This window comes from Leptopilina heterotoma, unplaced genomic scaffold (assembly GCF_015476425.1).
Source record: "Leptopilina heterotoma isolate Lh14 unplaced genomic scaffold, ASM1547642v1 Lhet_19, whole genome shotgun sequence".
Lineage (NCBI taxonomy): Eukaryota > Metazoa > Arthropoda > Insecta > Hymenoptera > Figitidae > Leptopilina > Leptopilina heterotoma.
The window spans coordinates 614,408-636,146 of record NW_025110908.1 but is presented as its reverse complement, the minus strand read 5'-3'; the positions used below and the strand labels follow the sequence as shown (position 1 = coordinate 636,146).

Here is a 21,739-nt window from a genome sequence, read left to right as displayed (position 1 = left end):
TAAAAAAGAAAGTGATAAAAAAAGCCTTATAAAATAATTTAAGCGAAAAATTTCTAATGTTAGCACATTATTATAAGGCAAGGGATATGCAATAAATAATATTTGTCTATCTTGCATCAAATTAAAACCACACCATTTGACTTGATTAAAAACCCGCAATACCTCTCTAAAAACTAATTTTTATATTCTCTAATATATAATAAAATTGGTCCCTTTGTGCGTCATTTGATTTTATACTACAAAAAAAAATTATTATAGAATCTTTAAGTCTTAAAAAACGAAAACACAGTTTTCTTGAAAGTATCAAATTGATACTAAAGTGAATCAAATTGATGCCAAAAATATGGATAAAATTAAAAATTGATCCAAATTTTTGGTAAAAAATTTGGATCAATTTTTAATGTAATCCACATTTTTGGCCAAAAGTTTGTATCAATTTATAATTTGATCCAATTTTATGGCCAAAAATTTAGATTAAATTAAAAATCCAAATTTTTAATTTGATACCAAAAGTTTAGTTCAATTTTTAATTTGATCCACATTTTTGGCTAAAAGTCTGGATCAAATTAAAAATTGGTCTAAATTTTTGGCCAAAAATTTGGATTAATTTTTAATTTGATCCAAATTTTTAATTTGATACCAAAAGTTTAGTTCAATTTTTAATTTGATCCACATTTTTGGCTAAAAATCTGGATCAAATTAAAAATTTATCTAAATTTTTGGCCATAAAATTGGATCAAATTATAAATTGATACAAACTTTTGGCCAAAAATGTGGATTAAATTAAAAGTTGATCCAAACTTTTGATATCAAATTAAAAATTTCGATCAAATTAAAAATTGATCCAAACTTTTGGTATCAAATTAAAAATGTGGATCTAATGAAAAATTGATCCAAACTTTTGGTATCAAATTAAAGATTGATCCAAACTTTTGGTACCAAATTAAAAATTGATCCAAACTTTTGGTATCAAATTAAAAATTGATCCATATTTTTGGCAAAAAGTCTGGATTAAATTAAAAATTGATCTCAATTTTTGGCCAAAAGTTTGGATCAAATTAAAAATTGATCCAAACTTTTAGTATTAAATTAAAAATTGATCAAAACTTTTGGTATTAAATTAACAATTGATCCAAACTTTTGGTGTGAAATTAAAAATTGATCCAAATTTTAGGCCAAAAATTTGGATCAATTTTTTTTATTATATAAAATTTGGATCAATTTTTAATTTGATATTAAAAGATTGGCCAATAGTTTATGTCAATTTTTAATTTGATCCACATTTTTGGTTAAAAGTTTGGATCAATTTGTTGCAATTTGATAATTTTAAGTTAACAGTGAAGTAATTAAATAGTAATAATTAATAAAAAATATAATCGAAAAAATTTAATTTAATTTTTTTTTTAATTTCAATTTTCAACTGGAATGTCATCTAATTCGCCCTTTTGATGATGTCGCTTATAATGAACGGTGAGATTTCCTCTTTGCCTTGCCTTATAGGGACACTCGGGACACTGGAATGATGGAGCTTTTCCTCCACATTCGACCATCTCGTGTCTTCTCATTGTCGATTTCCATCGATAGCCCTTACCACAAAATTTACACCTAAAGAGACGTTCGTCCTCCGAGCGGCCGGCAAATATTCTTTTTCTGTCCCATGGCTGTGGCAGAACTTCAAATGAATCGGGAAAAACAACTTCGCGCGATGACGATCTCTCATTGCCCTCAAAATTGTTATTGCTACTATTACTGTCCGAATCGATATTACGATTTTCTCGATTTGAATTTCGACTACTCGGCAGGTCCATTATATTTTTTAATGTTGACACTTTTTTTCGTACATTTCGTTTATGTTGTGATGATCTCAATAGGGATATGAGTGCACGAGGACCTGTAACAGATAATCAAAAAAAGGCAAAGAAACCAAATTAAAAATAATGTTTGGTGAAACAAAACATAAAATGTAGAAAGAACTTATAGAAACCAAAAGGAAAAAATAAATCAACAGAAGATATTTAATTAAAAATTATTTTAATGAGGTGAGAATTTGTTTTTTTTTCTTATTGAAAAGTGCAATGCTTATATTATGTATATATAACTAATAACCAAACCCCAAAAACCCAGCATAAAGGCAACCATAAGAAGAGAAAAAAATTTGTAGGAAATTTTTTTTTTTAAAAAGTGTTAGAGAAAAGGAAATTTTCCAAACCTTGAGGAAGAATAAAAGTGGAAATTAAAATTACTGGAAGAAATTTTTAGCCTCTCCCTTCTACCCCCTGAATTATTATTCTCACTATTACGAATTTATTTATTAAAAAATAACTTGAATATTAACTATAATTTTCAATAATTTTTGAATAATAAATTGATACAGTAAATCAAGGAGTAAATATTTCTAAAAGATATAATACAAAAAGAAATGCATAATTTGCGAAAAAAATAATATTATAAAAATAAATAAATTAATATTAACAGTCTTTAACGTCCTTTAATATTAAATTATTAAAAATAAAAACGATAAATAAATAGAATAATAAAAATAAATAAAATGAAAACAAAAAATAATAAAACAATAATTATAATAATAGTAATCCAACAACAATTGTAACAATAATAAAATAATAATTATAATAATCCAACAACAATAATAAAATAATAATTATAATAATAATCCAACAACAAATGTAACAATAATAAAATAATAAATATAATAATAGATGAACAACAATTATAATAATAATAAAATAATAATAATAATAATAATAATAATAATAAAAGTAGTAATAATAATAATTGAAACGTAACGAATAATATTTATTAAAATTAATACATTTTTTTGTCCTGCAAATTTTCTAAAATATTTTGTATAGTCCTCAACCTGTATTTTTTTCAATACACAACTGAAATTCCCATCAGGAATTCATTGAATTCTTTGACTTGATGATAAAATGATGACTTCATGTAGTAAAATTTAAAACATTGTAGAAAAATTTTCGAATGTCACGAATCCGTAAATTCACCTAAAACAATATATAACATGTTAGTAAAATCATAAAAAAATTTTTTTGTACCAAAAAAATGAGTAAATAATTTATACTAAATAAATGAGATTTTCTAATTCAAATAATTGTTCCACCAACAAAAGACGATTTTAAAGAAAATATTTTTTAAGAAGTTTTTTTACAATATAATTAGTTATTAATTTATAAATAAATAATTGTAAATAAATATTTATTATTAAAAATAAAATTTACTTCAAAAATAGTCTTTTTGAGATCGTCTGTTGTTAATAATTATAATTATATAGTTATAAATATTTTTTTTATTTTCAAATATATGAATTTTTGAATCATTTCAGATTCAAACTTTAAAAGAATTCAATTATAAACTAATTTTTACTAATTAATTATTCTTGTTTATTAATTTCCGAAAATTTTAATAAAATTTTTCGCAAGAATTCAGTTATTTTCTAAAATTTTCATAAAATTCTTGGAAAGAACAATTGAGGCGTTCAGTCAAATAACTCGATCTTCGCTCGGCTGAAATTTGTGAAGCCAGTCAATGGCATGAAACATAGGGGAAAAAAAAATTTCAAAATTTCGATATTTGAAAAAAGTTATCTTAATGAAAATCAAAAAGCACAACTTTTTTCTTATTGTCATTTTTTTATAGAACGATTATTTTTTACAAAAAAAAATAAAAAGTGAAAAATTTTTATTCTGAAATTTAATGAAATTTTAAAACATAAATCGCATTATCTACTACAAATATAAATGAATTTGATTGCAATTTGGTATGTATACTCATTAGGGTCTCCTGAAACTGAAAAAGTCTTAAAATTTTGAAAAATTATTCATTGTTTATATTTTTTTTTATTATAAATGATGACGTGTCAACAATGAAGCTTTGTAACTTTCAACGAGAAAAAGTATGCGGGGAAGTTTTGAGTTCAGCAAAGTTGCAGTGAGAAAGTTGTTCCTCAATATTTAAGGAAGTTTTTTGGAAAATTTCAAATAAATTAGTTAACAAACAAAAAAGTTATGTAATTTTTAAAGAATGCGCGCGCTGCGCGTTGACTTCAACTTAACCTATAGAGACGTGAAATATGTCTATTTTCACAATTTTACCACTCACATATTATGCAGTTCATTTATTTCCATGCTTTATTATTTGAATACTAATAATTTTATTTGTTTACAAAAATTAGCACATTAAAAAATTTGACAATTTTTTTTTGTTCAACTAAATATATTTATACTTTTCAGCAATTTTTATTTTTACAATTATTTATTTTTATTATTATTATTATTATTTATTATTATTTTTTATATTATTTAATATACTGAGAAAATTTGTACTCTTTCAAAATATACTATTTATAATTTCTAATATTAATTTCAATGAAAATGTAGAAGTGATTATTTACATTTCTTGCTATTGTGATTATTTATAAACAAAGCAATTAAGAAATTTCCATACAATAAACTTTTAATTATAACTAGTCTATTACTAATCTATTTAATAGGAAAATATTACGTAGACAAATAATGTATATTGTATTTAAAAAAAGTACAAATTTTCTCAGTATATTAAATATTGTGTGAAATAATTGTAAAAATAAAAATTGCTGAAAAGTATAAATATATTTAGTTGAACAAAAAAAAATTGTCAAATTTTTTAATGTGCTAATTTTTGTAAACAAATAAAATTATTAGTATTCAAATAATAAAGCATGGAAATAAATGAACTGCATAATATGTGAGTGGTAAAATTGTGAAAATAGACATATTTCACGTCTCTATAGGTTAAGTTGAAGTCAACGCGCAGCGCGCGCATTCTTTAAAAATTACATAACTTTTTTGTTTGTTAACTAATTTATTTGAAATTTTCCAAAAAACTTCCTTAAATATTGAGGAACAACTTTCTCACTGCAACTTTGCTGAACTCAAAACTTCCCCGCATACTTTTTCTCGTTGAAAGTTACAAAGCTTCATTGTTGACACGTCATCATTTATAATAAAAAAAAATATAAACAATGAATAATTTTTCAAAATTTTAAGACTTTTTCAGTTTCAGGAGACCCTAATGAGTATACATACCAAATTGCAATCAAATTCATTTATATTTGTAGTAGATAATGCGATTTATGTTTTAAAATTTCATTAAATTTCAGAATAAAAATTTTTCACTTTTTATTTTTTTTTGTAAAAAATAATCGTTCTATAAAAAAATGACAATAAGAAAAAAGTTGTGCTTTTTGATTTTCATTAAGATAACTTTTTTCAAATATCGAAATTTTGAAATTTTTTTTTCCCCTATGTTTCATGCCATTGACTGGCTTCACAAATTTCAGCCGAGCGAAGATCGAGTTATTTGACTGAACGCCTCAATTTTATTTGTAAATGGTAGTAAAAATCTTTGCAAAAATTCAATTTTTTTAAATAAAATTTTAATAACATTACACGAAAGAATTCAATTTTCTTTTAATTCGTTATAAAAAATTTCAATAGAATTCAATTATTTTCTAAAATTTTAATAAATTCTTTGAAAAAATTGAATTATATTTATAAATAGTAAAATTCTTTGCAATAAAAATTCAATTATTTTCTAAAATTTTTAATAAATTCTTCGAAACAATTTAATTATATTTATAGATAGTAAAATTCTTGGTAAAAATTAATTTAATTTCAAAAAAAATTAATTTCTCGAATGAATTCAATTTTTTTCTTAATTCATTATAAAATTTTTCAAAAGAATTCACATATTTTCTAAAATTTTAATAAAATTCAATAATTAAATGTTTAATTTCAATTATTAACAAACGCAATTATTTTAAAAACTTGAAGGAAATTGTTTATAAAATTCAATTATTTTAAAAAATTTCAATTAAAATTATTAAAGAAACTTTATTATTTAAAAAAAAATATTCAAGCAAATTCTTCAAAAAAATTTTAATTAGAATTTTCGAAAATTTTAACAAAATTTTTTGGGAACATTCAATTATTTTCTTAAATAATAAAATTCGTTACAAAAATTCAATTACTTTTAAAACAATTTTAATAAAATTTCATGAATGAATTCAATTTTTTTGTTAAGGGGATTTGAACCTTGATGACGTCACAGTTTGTGCAAAGCATTAGTTTTAAATCTGTGACGTCATCATGGTTCAAATGCCCTTAATTTTGAATAATATTTTTCGGAAGAATTCAATTATTTTCTAAATAATAAAATTCTTTGAAGGAATTCTATTATTATCATCAAATTTTTTGATAAAATTCTTTGCAACAATTCAATGATTTTCAATACATTAATTTTAAAATTGAGAATATTTAAAAAGAAAAAGTTAAAAAAAGCTAGAAAATAAAAAAATCAACTATTAAAAAATAATTAGGTACTGATTATTAATTATTACATTAATGAATTAATTAATAATTAAAAATTTCCTTTAATTAAATAAATGGAAAAAATTTAATTAAAATTATAAATAAAATTAAATAATATTCCGCTTGAAAAACAATATTTTTTTCTTTCAATCGTTAATCTCAATCGTTGTAAATTTTATTAAAGTGCATTTTGAAAGAACTTTATTTTTTTCATTAGATTTCAAAGAGGATTTTTTTCGAGAATTTGAGAAAAATTAAGAAAAATATAAAGATTAATCAAATGATAATTATCTTTTGATTGATCTTTATATTTTTTTTAATTTCTTTTGTAAATTCTTATTGAATTCTTTTGTAGGTGGAACCGTTCGAAATAGAATGCCTGAAATAAATAAATAATCCTAATAAATAATTTACAATACATAAGTATTCACTGAAATAAATTAAATTAAATTAAATTACTTGTCTATATTATCAAATAAATATTTATTTAAATCAAATAAATTGTATACGAGCAAATACTATATTTAATTGACATAAATAAATTAAAATGCAATATTTTATCCTAAAATAATATAATCCAACTATTGACACAAGCCTTTATTAAACTTCAAAGTTATACATTATTTAAAACAATAATAAAGCAAAAGTACAAACGTTATATTGTATAGCAAAAAATTCACAAGAAAAATTGTATAACAATTGTTTTAAGAATCACATGTTTCCTTTCTTTTTCTTTTTTTTTTCGTAAAAAAATCACTCTTTATAGAAAACCATGTGATTTATGCATATGCTTCAGTAAATTAACACGTTTCGAAGTCTTTTTCTGACAAAATAAACACTGATATTTCGGTGGGGGTTTTGAGTACGGCTGCTTTTTCTCAATTAATCCCAAATTCATTGCAACCCTCTTGCAATTTGGATAATTTTCATAATGACGAATTAAACTCTGCTTCCACTTGTGACTCTGGAAGCATCCTTTGCAAATATTTTTTGGATCTGCAAAATAATAATAAAAAATTGTTAATAAAAAATTAAAAATTACAAAAAAGAAAAAAAGCAAAAAAATTTTAGAGTATTGAAAAAAACAAAACGAAGTCAAATGAAAAGAACATGAAAACTAAAAAATATGTAAAATTTTATTGTGTTAGATATTTTTTTTTCGTTTACCTTTTTGGAAAATATAATTTTTTATAATGTGAAAACATTAGCAAAGAACGAGATTGCGTAGATGAAACTTTTGGGGACGAATGATTCTTGAGACGTAAAATTGGTCTCAAAATTAACACCAAATTGTTTTAATTAGACAATTTTTTTTTACTGTTTTGAAAAGTGTAGAAAAGAAAAGAACAGGACCTGAATGGTAGTAACAGACAATATTGTGAATAAACATTTATTTCTATTTTATTGACGATTATTAGCTGTATAATCTACAAAGTCAGTATAATGTAAGATAATATTAAAGAATCTTTATCAGTATTATAAAAAAAATTTTTTTTTATTCAAACAATAAATTATATTATATTTTGAAATTGTATTCAAATTTCTTTTCGTATTTAAAGAAATTTTAAAATTTCAATCGATCTTCTTCTTCTTCTTCTTCTACTGTTTCATCTCCTTCATGTTCCATTTTAATTGTCACTTCTTCAAAAGTAATTTCATCATGAATTTCCTCATTGCAATCATCTACAGTCTTAACCGCATGTTTTTTATAAGATACTAGTGCCTCAGGTAAATCAATTATTCGATGAACTCGAAGTGCTTGTGATCTGCCCAAGACAATTTGTCCTGGAATCTCAGAAACTGTATGATGTAGTGTAACTTTCTTTGATGGACTAAACTCTAAATGAATTTCTCTATTCAATGGTGGAATTCGTCTTCTTTTCACCTTTAATGGCTTTGTGTTGCTCTTCTTGTCCGTTTTCTTGTTACCTGAAACAAAATGACAAATTTAATTAGAAATTTAATGACAGGGTACATTTTGTATTTATACATTTATATTGTACATTTTAAGTGTCTGATTACAGGTGATTATTTGATTGCAATATCGAGATACAGGTGAAATTTTGTATCTGAATTTGAATTAGTAGAAATTTTTACTAATTTGACTTAGTGACTGAATTTTTTGCTTTTTAATTAGTAAAGTTTAAATTAAATAAATAAATTCTTAACAATTACTAATTATTAGAAAAAATTACTAATTACTACTAAAATACACTAATTTAAAAGCAAAAAGTAAATTTTAAATTACTAAATTTAAGTATTAAATTAGTGGAAATTACTATTTATTAGTAAAATTTACTAAGTCGAGAGCAAAAAGTAAATTTTTAATTCGAAAAATTGCCTGATTCAACAAAAAAAAGTAAATTTTAGTAAAAAAATTAGTATAGTAGAAATTACTATTTATTAGTGAAATTTACTAATTGAGAAGCAAAATGTAAATTTTAGTAATAAATTAGTAAAAATTACTATTTATTAATAAAATTTACTGATTCACGATCAACAAGAAAATTTTAGTACCTAACAAATTAGTAGAAATTTACTTTTTACTTTTAAATTATTAAATTTTACTAATAAATAGTAATTTTTACTACTTTTTACTAGAACTGACTATTTATAGTAAAATTTAATAATTTAAAAGCAAAAAGTAAATTAGTAAAAAATTCTATTTATTAATAAAATTTACTAAGTCAAAAGCAATAAGTAAATTTCTAATTCGAAAAATTTCCTGATTCAAAAACGAAAGTAAATTTTATATTAGTAATAAATTAGTAGAAATTACTATTTATTACTGAAATTTACTAATTGAAAAGTAAAATGTAAATTTTAGTAATAAATTAGTAAAAATGACTATTTATTAGTAAAATTTACTTTTTGCTTTTAAATTATTAAATTTTACTAATGAATAGTAATTTTTACTATTTTTTACTAAAACTGACTATTTATAGTAAAATTTAATAATTTAAAAGTAAAAAGTAAATTTTTGCTTTAAAAGTAATAAATTAGTAGAAATTTCTATTTTTTTAGTAGAATTTACTAATTCAAAAGCAAAAAGTATATTTTAAATTCGAAAAATTGACTAATTCAAAAGAAATAAGTAATTTTTAGTAATAAATTAGAAGAAATTACTATTTTGTAGTAAAATTTACTGATTTAAAAGCAAAAAGTAAATTTTAAATTCGGAAAATTTACTAATTTAAAATGAAAAAGTAAATTTTAGTAATTAATTAGTAGAAATTACTATTTATTAATAAAATTTACTAATTAAAAAGAGAAAAGTAAATTTTCAATTTGTAAATTTTAGTAATAACAACAAAAAAAAGTAAATTTTAGTAAAAAATTAGTAGAAATTACTATTTATTATTAAAATTTACTGATTCACGATCAAAAAGAAAATTTTAGTATAAAATTAGTAACAATTTACTTTTTGTTTTTAAATTATTAAATTTTACTAATAAATAGTAATTTTGACTAATTTTCACGAAAATTGTTTATTTATTAGTAAAATTTAATAATTTAAAAGCCAAAAGTAAATATTTACTTTTAAAGTAACAAATTAGTAGAAATTACTATTTTTAGTAAAATTTACTAATTTAAAAGCGAAAAGTGAATTTTAAGTTAGTAAATTTTAGTAATAAATTAGTGGAAATTACTATTTATTAGTTAAATTTACTAACTAAAAAGCAAAAAGTCAATCACTAATTCAAATTAGTAAACATTTTTACTAATTCAAATTTAGAAATAAATTTTTGAGTCTTAAAATAAGTAAAATTTGACTAAAAAGGAAGGCACATACATAAAAAGAAATGTTAACTAATAGTAAAATGGAAAAATGTAATCAAATCAGTTCTGTTTTTTTCCAAAAAGTTTGTTTTCTGTAAAAAAAACAGTATAGAAAATAAATTCAAAAAATAAAATTTTAATGGGAGGAAAATATTACTATAATATACAATTTGATTAACATCGAAATTTATGACAATTGACAAGTTATTTATTACAATAGAAAAATATAAAATTATACATATATAAAATAAGGAAAGACTTAAGTAATTTTCTTTTTCTATTTACAAAAATTATTGTTACTTAATTTACAGTACAAAAATGTTCAAAACAAATTTACACAATAATATTTTTTTTTATTACAATTATTTTATACTATTGCTTCCACATAGAGAAAGTACTGTTGTCACACTTATTTGTTTACTATTAAAAAATAGTAAGAGAGGGAAAAAAAGTAGTGACGCGGGGGAAAAAAGACTCGCGCAGTCGCTGTGCGCCTTTTTTTTCCCCCGCCTACTTTCTACTCACTTTCCTATTGGTGGAAAATGGCGCGCTTATTCGAAACACTTTAATATAAAAAAATGTCAACAAAAACTATTTTTACCCCTGAAATTGAATTGTTTAGTAATATATTTTCCAAATTCGAATCGATACATTAATTTTACTAAATTTGTTTAAGGTTAATATTTAGTAGGAATAATTTTCAAAGACCTTAGAGAGTAAATATTTTCTGCAAATGTATTCAAATAAAATACTTTAGAAATCTATATTCACATTTTTAAAGAATAACACAAGTGAATGCTTTTTTAAAAAAAATTTTCTTTTTGACTATATTGAAAATATTAATTGTCATCGATTATTATTACTTTGTTATTAATTAAAAAATTCCAATTTTATTCCAACCAAATATTAGGCGTTAAATAATTTAATAAAATTAATCCTCACTGGATTAATTTTAAAAAAATTACGGAAATAAAAAAAAATCAATTTGAGAGATTAATATTTTGGAAATTCGTTTTCTTTTGATAAATGTATTAAAGCAGTTGAAATAAGAGCGGGATTTTTTCTACCAATGAGAAAATAGTGGCGCAGGCGCTGTTAACAACGACTAGAAGCAACTGCGCTTGCGCCACTGTCAGCGCGCATGCGCTAAACGACAATGACAACAGAGGGGACGTTAGATTACTAGCTGCCTTTTTCTATCGACCTGACGCTTCAAAATTAGTAATTTTCTACTAATCTGCGTGTTTTTTTGTATTTTTAACTCCAAAATTTTTACTTTAACACTCACATTGCAAAAAATTTACTTCTTAAATAGGAATTTACTTCTTAAAAGGAAAAAAAATTTAAGGAGTAAAAAAATTTGGGAAGTAAATAGGAATTTACTTCCTCAGTTTTTTACACTGTGAGTATTAAATGTTTTTTTGCTTTATAAAGTAAAAAAAAATCTTTTTACTCTATTTACATTGTAAATAATTGATTCAAGGGACCATGATGTCGTTTTTTATGATTTTCAATGCACCACTTGTGGGGACTCTTATAATTACAAAGATCACAATTAAATTTTGGTTTCGCATTAATACATTCAAATTTTCGATGCCTCCACAATGATCTCTGAACAGCATAACTTTTTCCACAATTATCACAGACAAATGATCTTTTTCTCGAGTCCATGTGCGTTCCATGCATCAGAGATGAATCGTCGCTGAGATTCGAACTCATTGGATATTCACTCGACGAATTGTACGACCAAAATTCATCTGAAATCAAAAAAATGAAAATATAAATCTGAAAAACAGGAAAATAGAAAAGTGAAAGTAATTTTCAAAAAAAAAAAAAAAAAAATTATAAAGAAATCTTTAATATAATATTGATAATTATTGATAGAAAAAATACCTTCTTAAATGTGATTAAAAAAAATTTACTCATGTAAGTAAAAAGAATATAAGAAGTAGAAGATTTAAACATCAAAAGTCCTAAATTATTCGATATACTCTAAATACAATATACTTTATTTTCTGATATTTTCTTTTCATTTTACAAACGTATTACAACAGTTAAGAAAAATTTCTTCTTTTAACAAAATGTTTTACAATCTTTTTAAAATTATCTTACATAATTTTTTCAGTAAAAAAAATTTCTTCTTTCAGTAAAATCTTTTACATGTCTTTTTACATAATCATTCGTTATTTTTCAGTAACAAAAAAACTTTCTCTTTCAATAAAATCTTTGCACATTTTTTTTTCCAAAATCGTTTCAAAATTATTTAATATAATTTTTTCCTAGTAAAGAAAAATGAGTTTTGCGAACAGATGCGAAATTTTTGACAAAATTTGTCAAAATTTACCAGAACTTGACAGAATTTGACAATTTTTACTTTAAAGTCGAAAATTTGAATTTCATTCATTGGAAAATTGCACAATATCAGTAAAAATTGTTCATTGAAACATTAACAATTGATTTTTTTTTCTTGTGCTTCTATAAAGCATTAACGTCTACAAATGATGAATGTTCTTTGATAATGTGATATTTCAGTAAAGTGTTGAGTCTCGCTCTGTGAGTACAAAAAGGACAGGGATAAAGTGGTTCCATTTTGCAAAAGTAGTTCATATGCTTTCTCAGACTTCGCCAATCGCTGTACGGTTTTTTACATTTCAAACACAAAAGATCAGTCTTGCAGCGATGCCAAACGTCACGTGGTAATGTGTCGCAATAAAGCTGAAGATAAAACTCTGAAACAATTCAATGTTTTTTTCCTTTTATTAAAAACAATAATTTACAATTTTTTTTTTCTTGAAAAATTAAATCACGCTTTTTTTTTAGGAAAAATTGTTCATATTTTATGTATTATAATAATATTAAGTATTATATTTAGTGACGCACACCGAAGAAAGATATCTAAGATGAAAATCATTTTAAGGTTATGTTTGTACTATTTTTATTTTAATCATTTTAATTAAAAGTTTTTGTTAAATTTTATGAAACTAAAAAAACAGTTTTTGCCGAATATTTTTGATCGAATAAAGACATAAAGCAGAATTTTATAGTAAAAAAAAATCCTTCTTTTTATTTACTCTTCATTCCAAAAATTGCAAACATAACCTCAAAATTTTGACTTCCTTTCTTTGGAGAAAATCACAAATATTATAATATTAATAAATATGAAAAAATATAATAATTATTATAAATATAATATATAAACAATTTGTTCAATAATCTAATTTTTATTTTTCATGCAAATACTGTAAGAAATTTTTTTTCGAAAAATGCTTTCTTTCTGTGTCATTTTTTTTTGGGAATAATTTGTAAATTTATAAAGTGGATGTAATTACAAAGACATTTTGAGGAAATATTCAAATTTTGTGAATAGAATGTAAATGCCGTTGGAGATGCATTTTTTGACTAAAGGCCCATTCACACAAGTGGCAGAAAAAGTTTTTACGTCCTCCACACTCGAGTCGCATGTGTTTCGCCAAATTGTGCTGCAAAGTATAGGACTTTTCACAATTTGGACACTGAAATCTCCTCTTGTTTGAAGATTCGTCACTTTTACCAAATCTCCTCTCTTGATTCGGTTGATTTCCGAATAAATTCAAAAAAGTTTGTCCTGGAAAAAAAAGTTATTTAAAAATTAGAAATTTGGACTTTTTTCCTCGCTCCTAGGAACATAGAAAAAAAAAATTTTCGATGCAAAAAGAGAAATACATTTACTAGCACCTATTTACATTCCATCCTCTCTTTAGTTCTGATTTCTGAAAACAAAAATTTCGCCAAAGAAAAATTGGGTCAAATTCGACAGTAACTTAATTTTTTTTCAATTTTTATTTTTTCGGATGTAAAAATACATTTTTTTTTGATACACAATTCGTATACTCGTTTTTCTCGTTTCCTTATAAAGCTTTTTTTTTGTAATAAAATACAGAGTTGAAAATTAGAAAATTGAAAATTTACAGTTTTAATTTAATAATTAAAAAAGAAATGCCCTAAAATATTCTAAAAAATTGGTTTAAAAACCCCTTTTATTTAGATAAACTTTGTGTATACTGAATAAATGCTGTTGCAAATTTAATTTCCGAGTGAAACCACGCTGGCAAATATTGCAAACAAAAGTCTTTTTTCCGCCGCACTCCATTTTTCTGTGCCTCTTTAGATTGCCTTCTTGGGAATATGATTTGTCACAATTTGGACAGTGATATCGGATTTTTTGTCCTTGGCCATCTTGACACGATAGGTCTTGATTTACATAATAGCCAGACACTGAAGGTGAGCTCAACCAACATCCGTCTGAAAAAAAGAATTACAATTAGTATAAATTGAAAAAGGGGGGAAAATATTTTATTGTTAAATATTTAAAATTAAGTTTAAGTTTATAGATTAAGTTTATAAAGAGATTGTGTAATTTATATATAAAGAATAGTTTCGAATATACAGTGTTAGGTTACATGAGAATAAGCTCTTAGATTATTTTCTAATTAAATTAAATTGAGAAAAGATTTCCTTTTTTGATAATTTTTATAGTGAAAAAAAAGTATAAAAAGTATTTTTGCATTCTTTTTACAGTATATTTGAAAGTGGTTTAATTTCTTCACTTGAGAACGCCAAGGTCACCGGCAGATGGCAGCAAAAATTCCAAGAAGTCCAAGGACTTCTTGGAATTTTTGCTGCCATCTGCCGGTGACCTTGGCGTTCTCAGGTGGAGGAAAGTGTATCTCCATATTAAATCTCTAGAATTTTTACCTTCGCCTTCAAAAGAGAGAAATTAATTAATAAAACTTACTGCCAAGTAAAAAAAAAATGTATTGAAGAGTAAAAAATACAAATTTCGGTACTTATGCTAGGAGCAAAATTTTATGAAGATAAAATGAAGACAACATAGCTTCAAATGTGATATTTTTAATTATAAATCGTTTTACAGATTCAAATGCATAAAGTTGCTTAGAGTATAACTATAAAGTAAAGTGGATAATAATAATAAATAATACTATAATAGTATTTTAACATTTTTCTTTTCTATATAATATTTTTCGGTGTATACTTTGGTTTTGAATTTTAAGTACTACATGTCCTACTAACTCATTAATTGTTTATTGACGTAGATTTTTAATACTACTATTATATATTTCAAGTAGAATATAAAAAATTTATTTTATTTCTTTAACATAACGTAAAAAATTTATTTATTAAATTCCTTTTAATCACCAACTTAACTTTTAGCTTTCTAGTTTGCCTTACAAAAAATTATTACTATTGTAAGTGCATCGAAACATTTCAAAAAAAAAACTGTCAACGAAATAAACTCGATTTAAAAAAGAATTTTTAATATTTAGAAATATTTGCAAATTATTTCAAATGACCAGGATGTAGGCTCACTAAATGATAAGTGAGTCGATAGCGATGATAAAATTTACGATCACAATAATTGCAAGCAAATTGCGGCTCCTTCTGACAAATGTAACGTTGATGTCTCACTAAATCACGATAATTAACATAGCAACGATTACAAGTTGAACAGGAATATTTTTTTTCTCCTGAATTTTCAAAATTACCACCACTTGGTGGCAATATGGGTAGAATAATTTTACTTATATTGACTTGTGGTTTTTTAATGACAAATTTTTCACTATCAAATTTTTCCAATGGTTTCTTTAATTTTTTGGTTCTTGAACGTCGCTTTTTCGATGGCGAACGTCCACCACATTCTTTTCTCTGATGTTCTGAGAAACGAATTTTCAAGTGAAACAATTTTCCGCAATTCCCACAAATATAGGGACCTTCACTTGGTCTTCCTCTTCTTTTCTTCGGAACATTCGTTCGTGTCGGAATGAGTTCCCAAAGGTTTTGATAGTCTGGAAAAATTTTAATGAAAATATTAAAAATTTTTATACAATTCCATAGTTTACAAATAGTTTTTTTGGTCATTATTATAGAAAAATGATATTGACTTACACATTTAAGGAGAGGAAAAAACGTGTACACTACAGTTAAAAAACATTTAGGAGTATAAAAATATAATTGGGCGCCTTGGAAGGTTTCAGCCTTGAAACGAAAGCTTATTTTTTTGCAAATTGTTAAAGTAAAAGTAACTGATTGAAAAATAATTAAAAATATAATACTGTTTTAAATATTTTTACTTTTATATTTATTCAACTCACTTTTTGGAACTAAATTTTCGTTTTCAAGATTTTTTCAAAATTCAATTTCGAATGCATTTGGTTTGAGTATATTTTACAAAATTTAAAGAAGATGTTTCAATTGATCAGAATGGAATACTCTTTATTGTTACATTCTGTTTACAAATGTTTACATTCACTGGTTTCAAAAAAGAGGAAAAGTTGATACACGCTGTGAAGTCGTTAATTTAATTAATACGATACAATTTTATTTTTCTAAGTTAATAACTCCTGCAGTGAAGAAAAAATTTGATTTAAATAATCGATTACTTGTCTATTCTCAAAATAAATATTTACTCAATTCAAATAATTTTTATTTAATTCAAATACTTACTGAATTTAAATATTTATTAAATTCAAACATTTATTAAATTCAAACATTTATTTAATTCAAACATTTATTTAATTTAAATATTTATTTAATTCCAACATTTATTTAATTCCAACACTTATTTAATTTAAACATTTATATTTAATTCAAATAAATTAGGTTTGAACCAATAATTTTAGTATTTGAAGCAAACTCACTTTGAATGACCTCAACAATTATTTGATACAAGTAAATAAATTTTTACTGAATTTTCAAAATTGACAATCGAAAAGTAATCGCAAATTTGAATCAAACACATTTTTTTCAATGTTTACATTTAATTCTGATTTTGGAATTCTAAAATTATTAAATTATCAAAGAGTACAATATTGTTATTGTAAATTCTATTATTTATTTTTAGGACGTCGATATGGATTATGGAACTATTTTTATAGTTTATTTAAAATCACGTTCAATTTTTTTGGTTCGCCTTAAAAATTTCTTTGAACATACAGATTGAAACAGGTATATATGTGTATAATGGTAGAGATAATGTAAATTCACTTAGCTAATTGTTATTTAAAATATATTGACTATTGAAATAGTTTCGATGTTAAACATCTGTTTTTAGTTTTATGAACTAAAAGTTTTAAAAAAATATAAAGGAAAATAGGTTATACCAATATTTTCTGACTTTGAAAATAAAAAGAAGTGACTATGACACTCCTTTAAAGAATTTATGGAAATTTTTAAGAAATAAAAAAATAAAATTTAGAAACAAAAATAAAAAAATAAATTCATTTCATAGAAATTTTGATTCATTACACAATAAAATCACGTTGCACTCGGCAATTTCGCATTATTTTCATTAAAGAGATTTAAAACAAAGTAAAACTTTGTCAAAATTTTTGCATCACTAATTAAAAATTAAAAAAACAATGTTTATGCAAAAGAGTTAAAATCACTTTCTGGTTGTTAACCCCAGAAGGGAGTGGAAATCTCACAAACGCTGTGCTCATCTGTAATGGAGAAATTTAATGTTTAGTGAAACTTTTTTTGTTTAGTATTTTTTGTTGTTGTATAAAAGCAGTATACCTTCAATAACTTCGGTTTTAGTCGCAGGGACAGTGCTAGTGCTTTGTTTATAGAGAAATGCTCTAGGTCTGCCTACTCTTTCGATTCGGAGATGTTCCGGTATGTCAATGTCAATTATTTCGTTTGCAGATTCAGGTAAATTTTCTTCTTTCCTAGATGGATTGCCAGTATTTTGAGCGTAGATGAAAGTTCTACCTCTTCCTCTTCTTTTTGATGCTGTTTCATATAAATTTATGCATTTTTATAATTATCAAATAGTAACTATTTCAATTTTAAGTTTTCAAGTTCGAGCAACGCTCGGAATTAAATTATTATAAAGACAACAACGTAGATCAACGAACAAAAATATTCAATTTTTTATGACGCAAACAATTAGTTTCTTAAATACTTCAGTCTTTTTTGTTTTGAAGCAAAAGGCATAAAATCGAAAAACTACTCCTAACTCCAGAGGACATTTAGTTCCTCAATTATTTACAGATGTAGTGTCGATTTTAATTTTAACAGATGTACGAAAGAAGTAAAATTATTATTTCAAAGAAAAAAATTTATATTATTGATATCGTACGCGTTGCTCGAACATTGTAGCATTTTACCTTTTGTTCTTCATCATCTTTAGTTGACTTACCTTTACTTCTTCGTGGGGAATATTCTTGCTGCATTTCTTGTTCCTCTTTCGGATAATTCACTCCTTTTTCATTTACAGCCGTTTGTCGTTTATAGACAGGCTGTTTATAGATGAAAGTTCTTCGTCTGCCTCTTCTTCCTGCGGGAATTTCACATAAAAAAAAAGAAGTGAAAAGAATTTTTTTTTCAGAGGTGTGCTTAAAAAATTTTAAGCGTTACATTCAAATTCGTCAAATAATGTTGCTACACTGAAAAAAAATGTAATTGATTCCAATTAGCGATTAATTGACTAATCAATGAAATATTTACTTGAATCAAATAATATTTATTTGGAGTCAATTAAACGGTATTTGAACCAACAATTTTAGTATTTGAAGCAAATATGAATTGAACCATTTAATTGACTACAATAAATATTATTCGGATTCAAGTATAAATATTTAATTGATAATAGGCAATTAATCGGTTATTTAAATCAAATAAATTTTTTTTCAGTGTATCATCCCACGAACTTACCTCTAATTACTGGTACAGAATATTCCTCCTCGTCATCGTCATCCTCGTCATCATCCTTTTCTTCTTTATACTCCTCTTCATTATCGTCCCCTTCATCTTCATCTTCTTCTTCTTCATCATCATCATCAAGATTTTTATAGAAAAAAGTTCTCGGTCTGCCTGGTTTGCTCCTTTTTTTTCTCATATTAGCTGGCGTATATTTATATTCACCTGAAAAATAAAATAAAATCTCGGAGAAAGTGGACGTAACGTCCCCTCTGTTGTCCTTGTCTTTTAGCGCATGCGCGCTGATGGTGGCGCAAGCGCAGTTGACCGCGCCTGCGCCACTCTCTCTCTCTCTCATTGGTCAAAAAAACCGCTCTTATTTAAACTGCTTTAATACATTTATTAAATGAAAAACAATTTCCAAAATATTAATCCCTCAAATTGATATTTTTTATTTCCAGTAATTTTTTTTTCCAGTCAGGATTAATTTTATTAAATTATTTAACGCCCAATATTTAGTTGGAATAATATTGAAATTCTTTAATTAATAATAAAGTAATAATAATCGATGACAATTAATATTTTCAACATAGTCGAAAAGAACAATTTTTTTTAAAAAAGGATTCACTTGTGTTATTCTTTAAAAATGTAAATATAGATTTCTAAAGTATTTTATTTGAATACATTTGCAGGAAATATTTGCTCTCTAAGGTCTTTGAAAATTATTCCTACTAAATATTAACCTTAAACAAATTTAGTAAAATTAATGTATCGATTGGAATTTGGAAAATATTATTACTAAAAATAGTTTTTGTTGCCATTTTTTTATATTAAAGTGTTTCAAATAAGCGCGCCATTTTCCACCAATAGGAAAGTGAGAAGAAAGTAGGCGGGGGAAGAAAGACGCGCGCAGGCGCAAAGCGGCTGCGCGAGTCTTTTTTCCCCCGCGTCACTACTTTTTTGCCCTCTTTTACTATTTTGTAATTTGTAATAGTAAATAAATAAATTTTTTAACACAAAAATACTATTATTCAAAAATAATTAATGTTTCTCTTTAAATTTTTTTTTTAATTTTAATTTAAAAAAATATTAATTAATTTGCAAACCATTGAAAATTTATCTACATTACACCATTATTTTCTTTATTTTCGATAATTTTATTTAAAAATATTTATGTTTTCTTTTGAAAATTTTTTCAAACTTAATTTTTGTTTCCAAAAAAAATATATTCAAGTTGAATGCGTAGTTTTCAGATTAAAAATTCTTTTATAATTACCAGGAATAACTTTTCTTGATCTTAAAATTTTAATATCGGATTCTGCTGTCAAGTTTCCAGCATCCACTTCAGGATTATCTATAGAAAATAGCAGAAATCCAGCTATTAATTATTGAAATTTAATTTATTATGAAATTTGTTGAAATTTATTGAAAAATAATTACCTTTCAAACTTCTAACATTGAGAATTTTGTTTTCTTCTATTAATTGTATATCAGATTTGACTCGAATCCTTCCAATGTGAATTTTATCTGCAAGAGAAAATTAATTACAAAAACTAAAAATTAAAACCAATGTTCAATTTTAAGTTCCCTTTTTTATTTCATTTTATTTATTTAAATTTTCTTTTTTTGTGATATCATCTTTTTGTAAAAATTCTTCAATTACCTTTTTTTTCATCAATTTGTCCTTCTTTCTCGCTCTTGAATTGTGAACAGCCACTCATCGAATACTTGGATTCGTCTATAAAATAAAAAACTTTGTCAGTCGTGGCAACAAAAACCTCAAGAGTATACAATAAACATCGAAATTAATTTTAAATTAAATTACTATCAAATTTTTTATTTTTTCCATCATTTTGGATCGACATTTTGAAATTTGATATGCGAGGGAAAATCTAACAAAAATGGATTTGAATTTAGTGGATGAAATACATTATAAAGATTTCTTGTCTTTTTGGTGTTCAAAATTTAAGCTGAATTTGTAAAACTGTGTAATTATTTTTAATTAATTATTATTATTAAGTCTGCAAGTATTTTTCAATGAATTATTATGAAGATCTGTAATTATTATTCAATTGATTATTATGAGGGACTGTAATAATTTTTCAATTAATTTTTATGCAAGTCTGCAATAATTATTCCTGATTATTCAACAAATTACTCTTTAAATTTCCTTTAGTAAGAATGTTTACTAATATGTATTAGTGACTGACTTTTTGCTTTCGAATTAGTAAACTTTGCTAATAAATTAGTAGCGTTTACTATTTATTAGTAAAATTGCTAAAAAAATTAGTAGAAATTACTATTTAATAGTAAAATTGCTAAAAAAATTCTAGAAATTACTATTTGATAGTAAAATTGCTAAAAAAAAATTAGTAAACATTACTATTTAATAGTGAAATTGCTAAATTGCTAGAAAATTAGTAGAAATTACTATTTAATAGTAAAATTGCTAAAAAAAATAGTAGAAATTACTATTTAATAGTAAAATTGCTAAATTTCTAGAAAATTAGTAGAAATTACTATTTAATAGTAAAATTGCTAAAAGAATAGTAGAATTTACTATTTAATAGGAAATTTCTAAATTGCTAGAAAATTAGTAGAAATTACTATTTAATAGTAAAATTGCTAAAAAAAATTAGTAGAAATTACTATTTAATAGTAAAATTGCTAAAAAAATAGTAGAAATTACTACTTAATAGTAAAATTGCTAAAAAAAATAGTAGAAATTACTATTTAATAAGAAATTTCTAAATTGATATAAAATTTGTAGAAATTACTATTTAATAGTGAAATTGCTAAATTGCTAGAAAATTAGTAGAAATTACTATTTAATAGTAAAAATGCTAAAAAATTAGTAAACATTACTATTAAATAGTAAA

At 23.8% G+C, this 21,739-nt stretch overlaps 2 protein-coding genes across 2 annotated transcripts; both read right to left on the bottom strand.

Annotated features, from left to right (window-relative positions):
* Window positions 1-1,409: 1,409 nt before the first annotated feature.
* Window positions 1,410-12,089, bottom strand: LOC122500620 (zinc finger protein 85). The gene is made up of 5 exons (XM_043609631.1): window positions 12,086-12,089; window positions 11,708-11,920; window positions 7,987-8,312; window positions 7,155-7,347; window positions 1,410-1,891 (listed from the first exon to the last, which is right to left on the bottom strand). The coding sequence occupies exons 1-5, from the start codon at window positions 12,087-12,089 to the stop codon at window positions 1,410-1,412; spliced, it is 1,218 nt and encodes a 405-aa protein (XP_043465566.1).
* Window positions 12,090-12,638: 549 nt separating this feature from the next.
* LOC122500619 (zinc finger protein Xfin-like) lies at window positions 12,639-20,581 on the bottom strand. The gene is made up of 12 exons (XM_043609630.1): window positions 20,524-20,581; window positions 20,301-20,387; window positions 20,137-20,214; window positions 18,876-18,986; window positions 18,361-18,498; window positions 17,736-17,951; window positions 15,827-16,006; window positions 15,515-15,688; window positions 14,769-14,903; window positions 14,205-14,444; window positions 13,603-13,767; window positions 12,639-12,892 (listed from the first exon to the last, which is right to left on the bottom strand). Exons 1-12 carry the CDS (start codon window positions 20,579-20,581, stop codon window positions 12,639-12,641), a joined length of 1,836 nt encoding a protein of 611 aa, XP_043465565.1.
* Between the last annotated feature and the right edge of the window lie 1,158 nt (window positions 20,582-21,739).

Bases quoted from the DNA above. Each gene is read 5' to 3' on its own strand.
- LOC122500620 (XM_043609631.1), bottom strand. The intron at 8,313-11,707 runs GTAATTATAAGA...ATTTTGTTTCAG, and splicing joins AAAATTTAATTGTGATCTTT to GTAACAAGAAAACGGACAAG. The intron at 1,892-7,154 runs GTTTTCTATAAA...TATCTGTTACAG, and splicing joins GCATATGCATAAATCACATG to GTCCTCGTGCACTCATATCC.
- LOC122500619 (XM_043609630.1), bottom strand. From the start codon at position 20,581: ATGAGTGGCTGTTCACAATTCAAGAGCGAGAAAGAAGGACAAATTGAT. The intron at 14,904-15,514 runs GTCATTTGAAAT...TCTCTTTTGAAG, and splicing joins TTTAGTGAGCCTACATCCTG to GCGAAGGTAAAAATTCTAGA. The intron at 14,445-14,768 runs GTGACCTTGGCG...TCTTTTTTTCAG, and splicing joins ATTTTTGCTGCCATCTGCCG to ACGGATGTTGGTTGAGCTCA.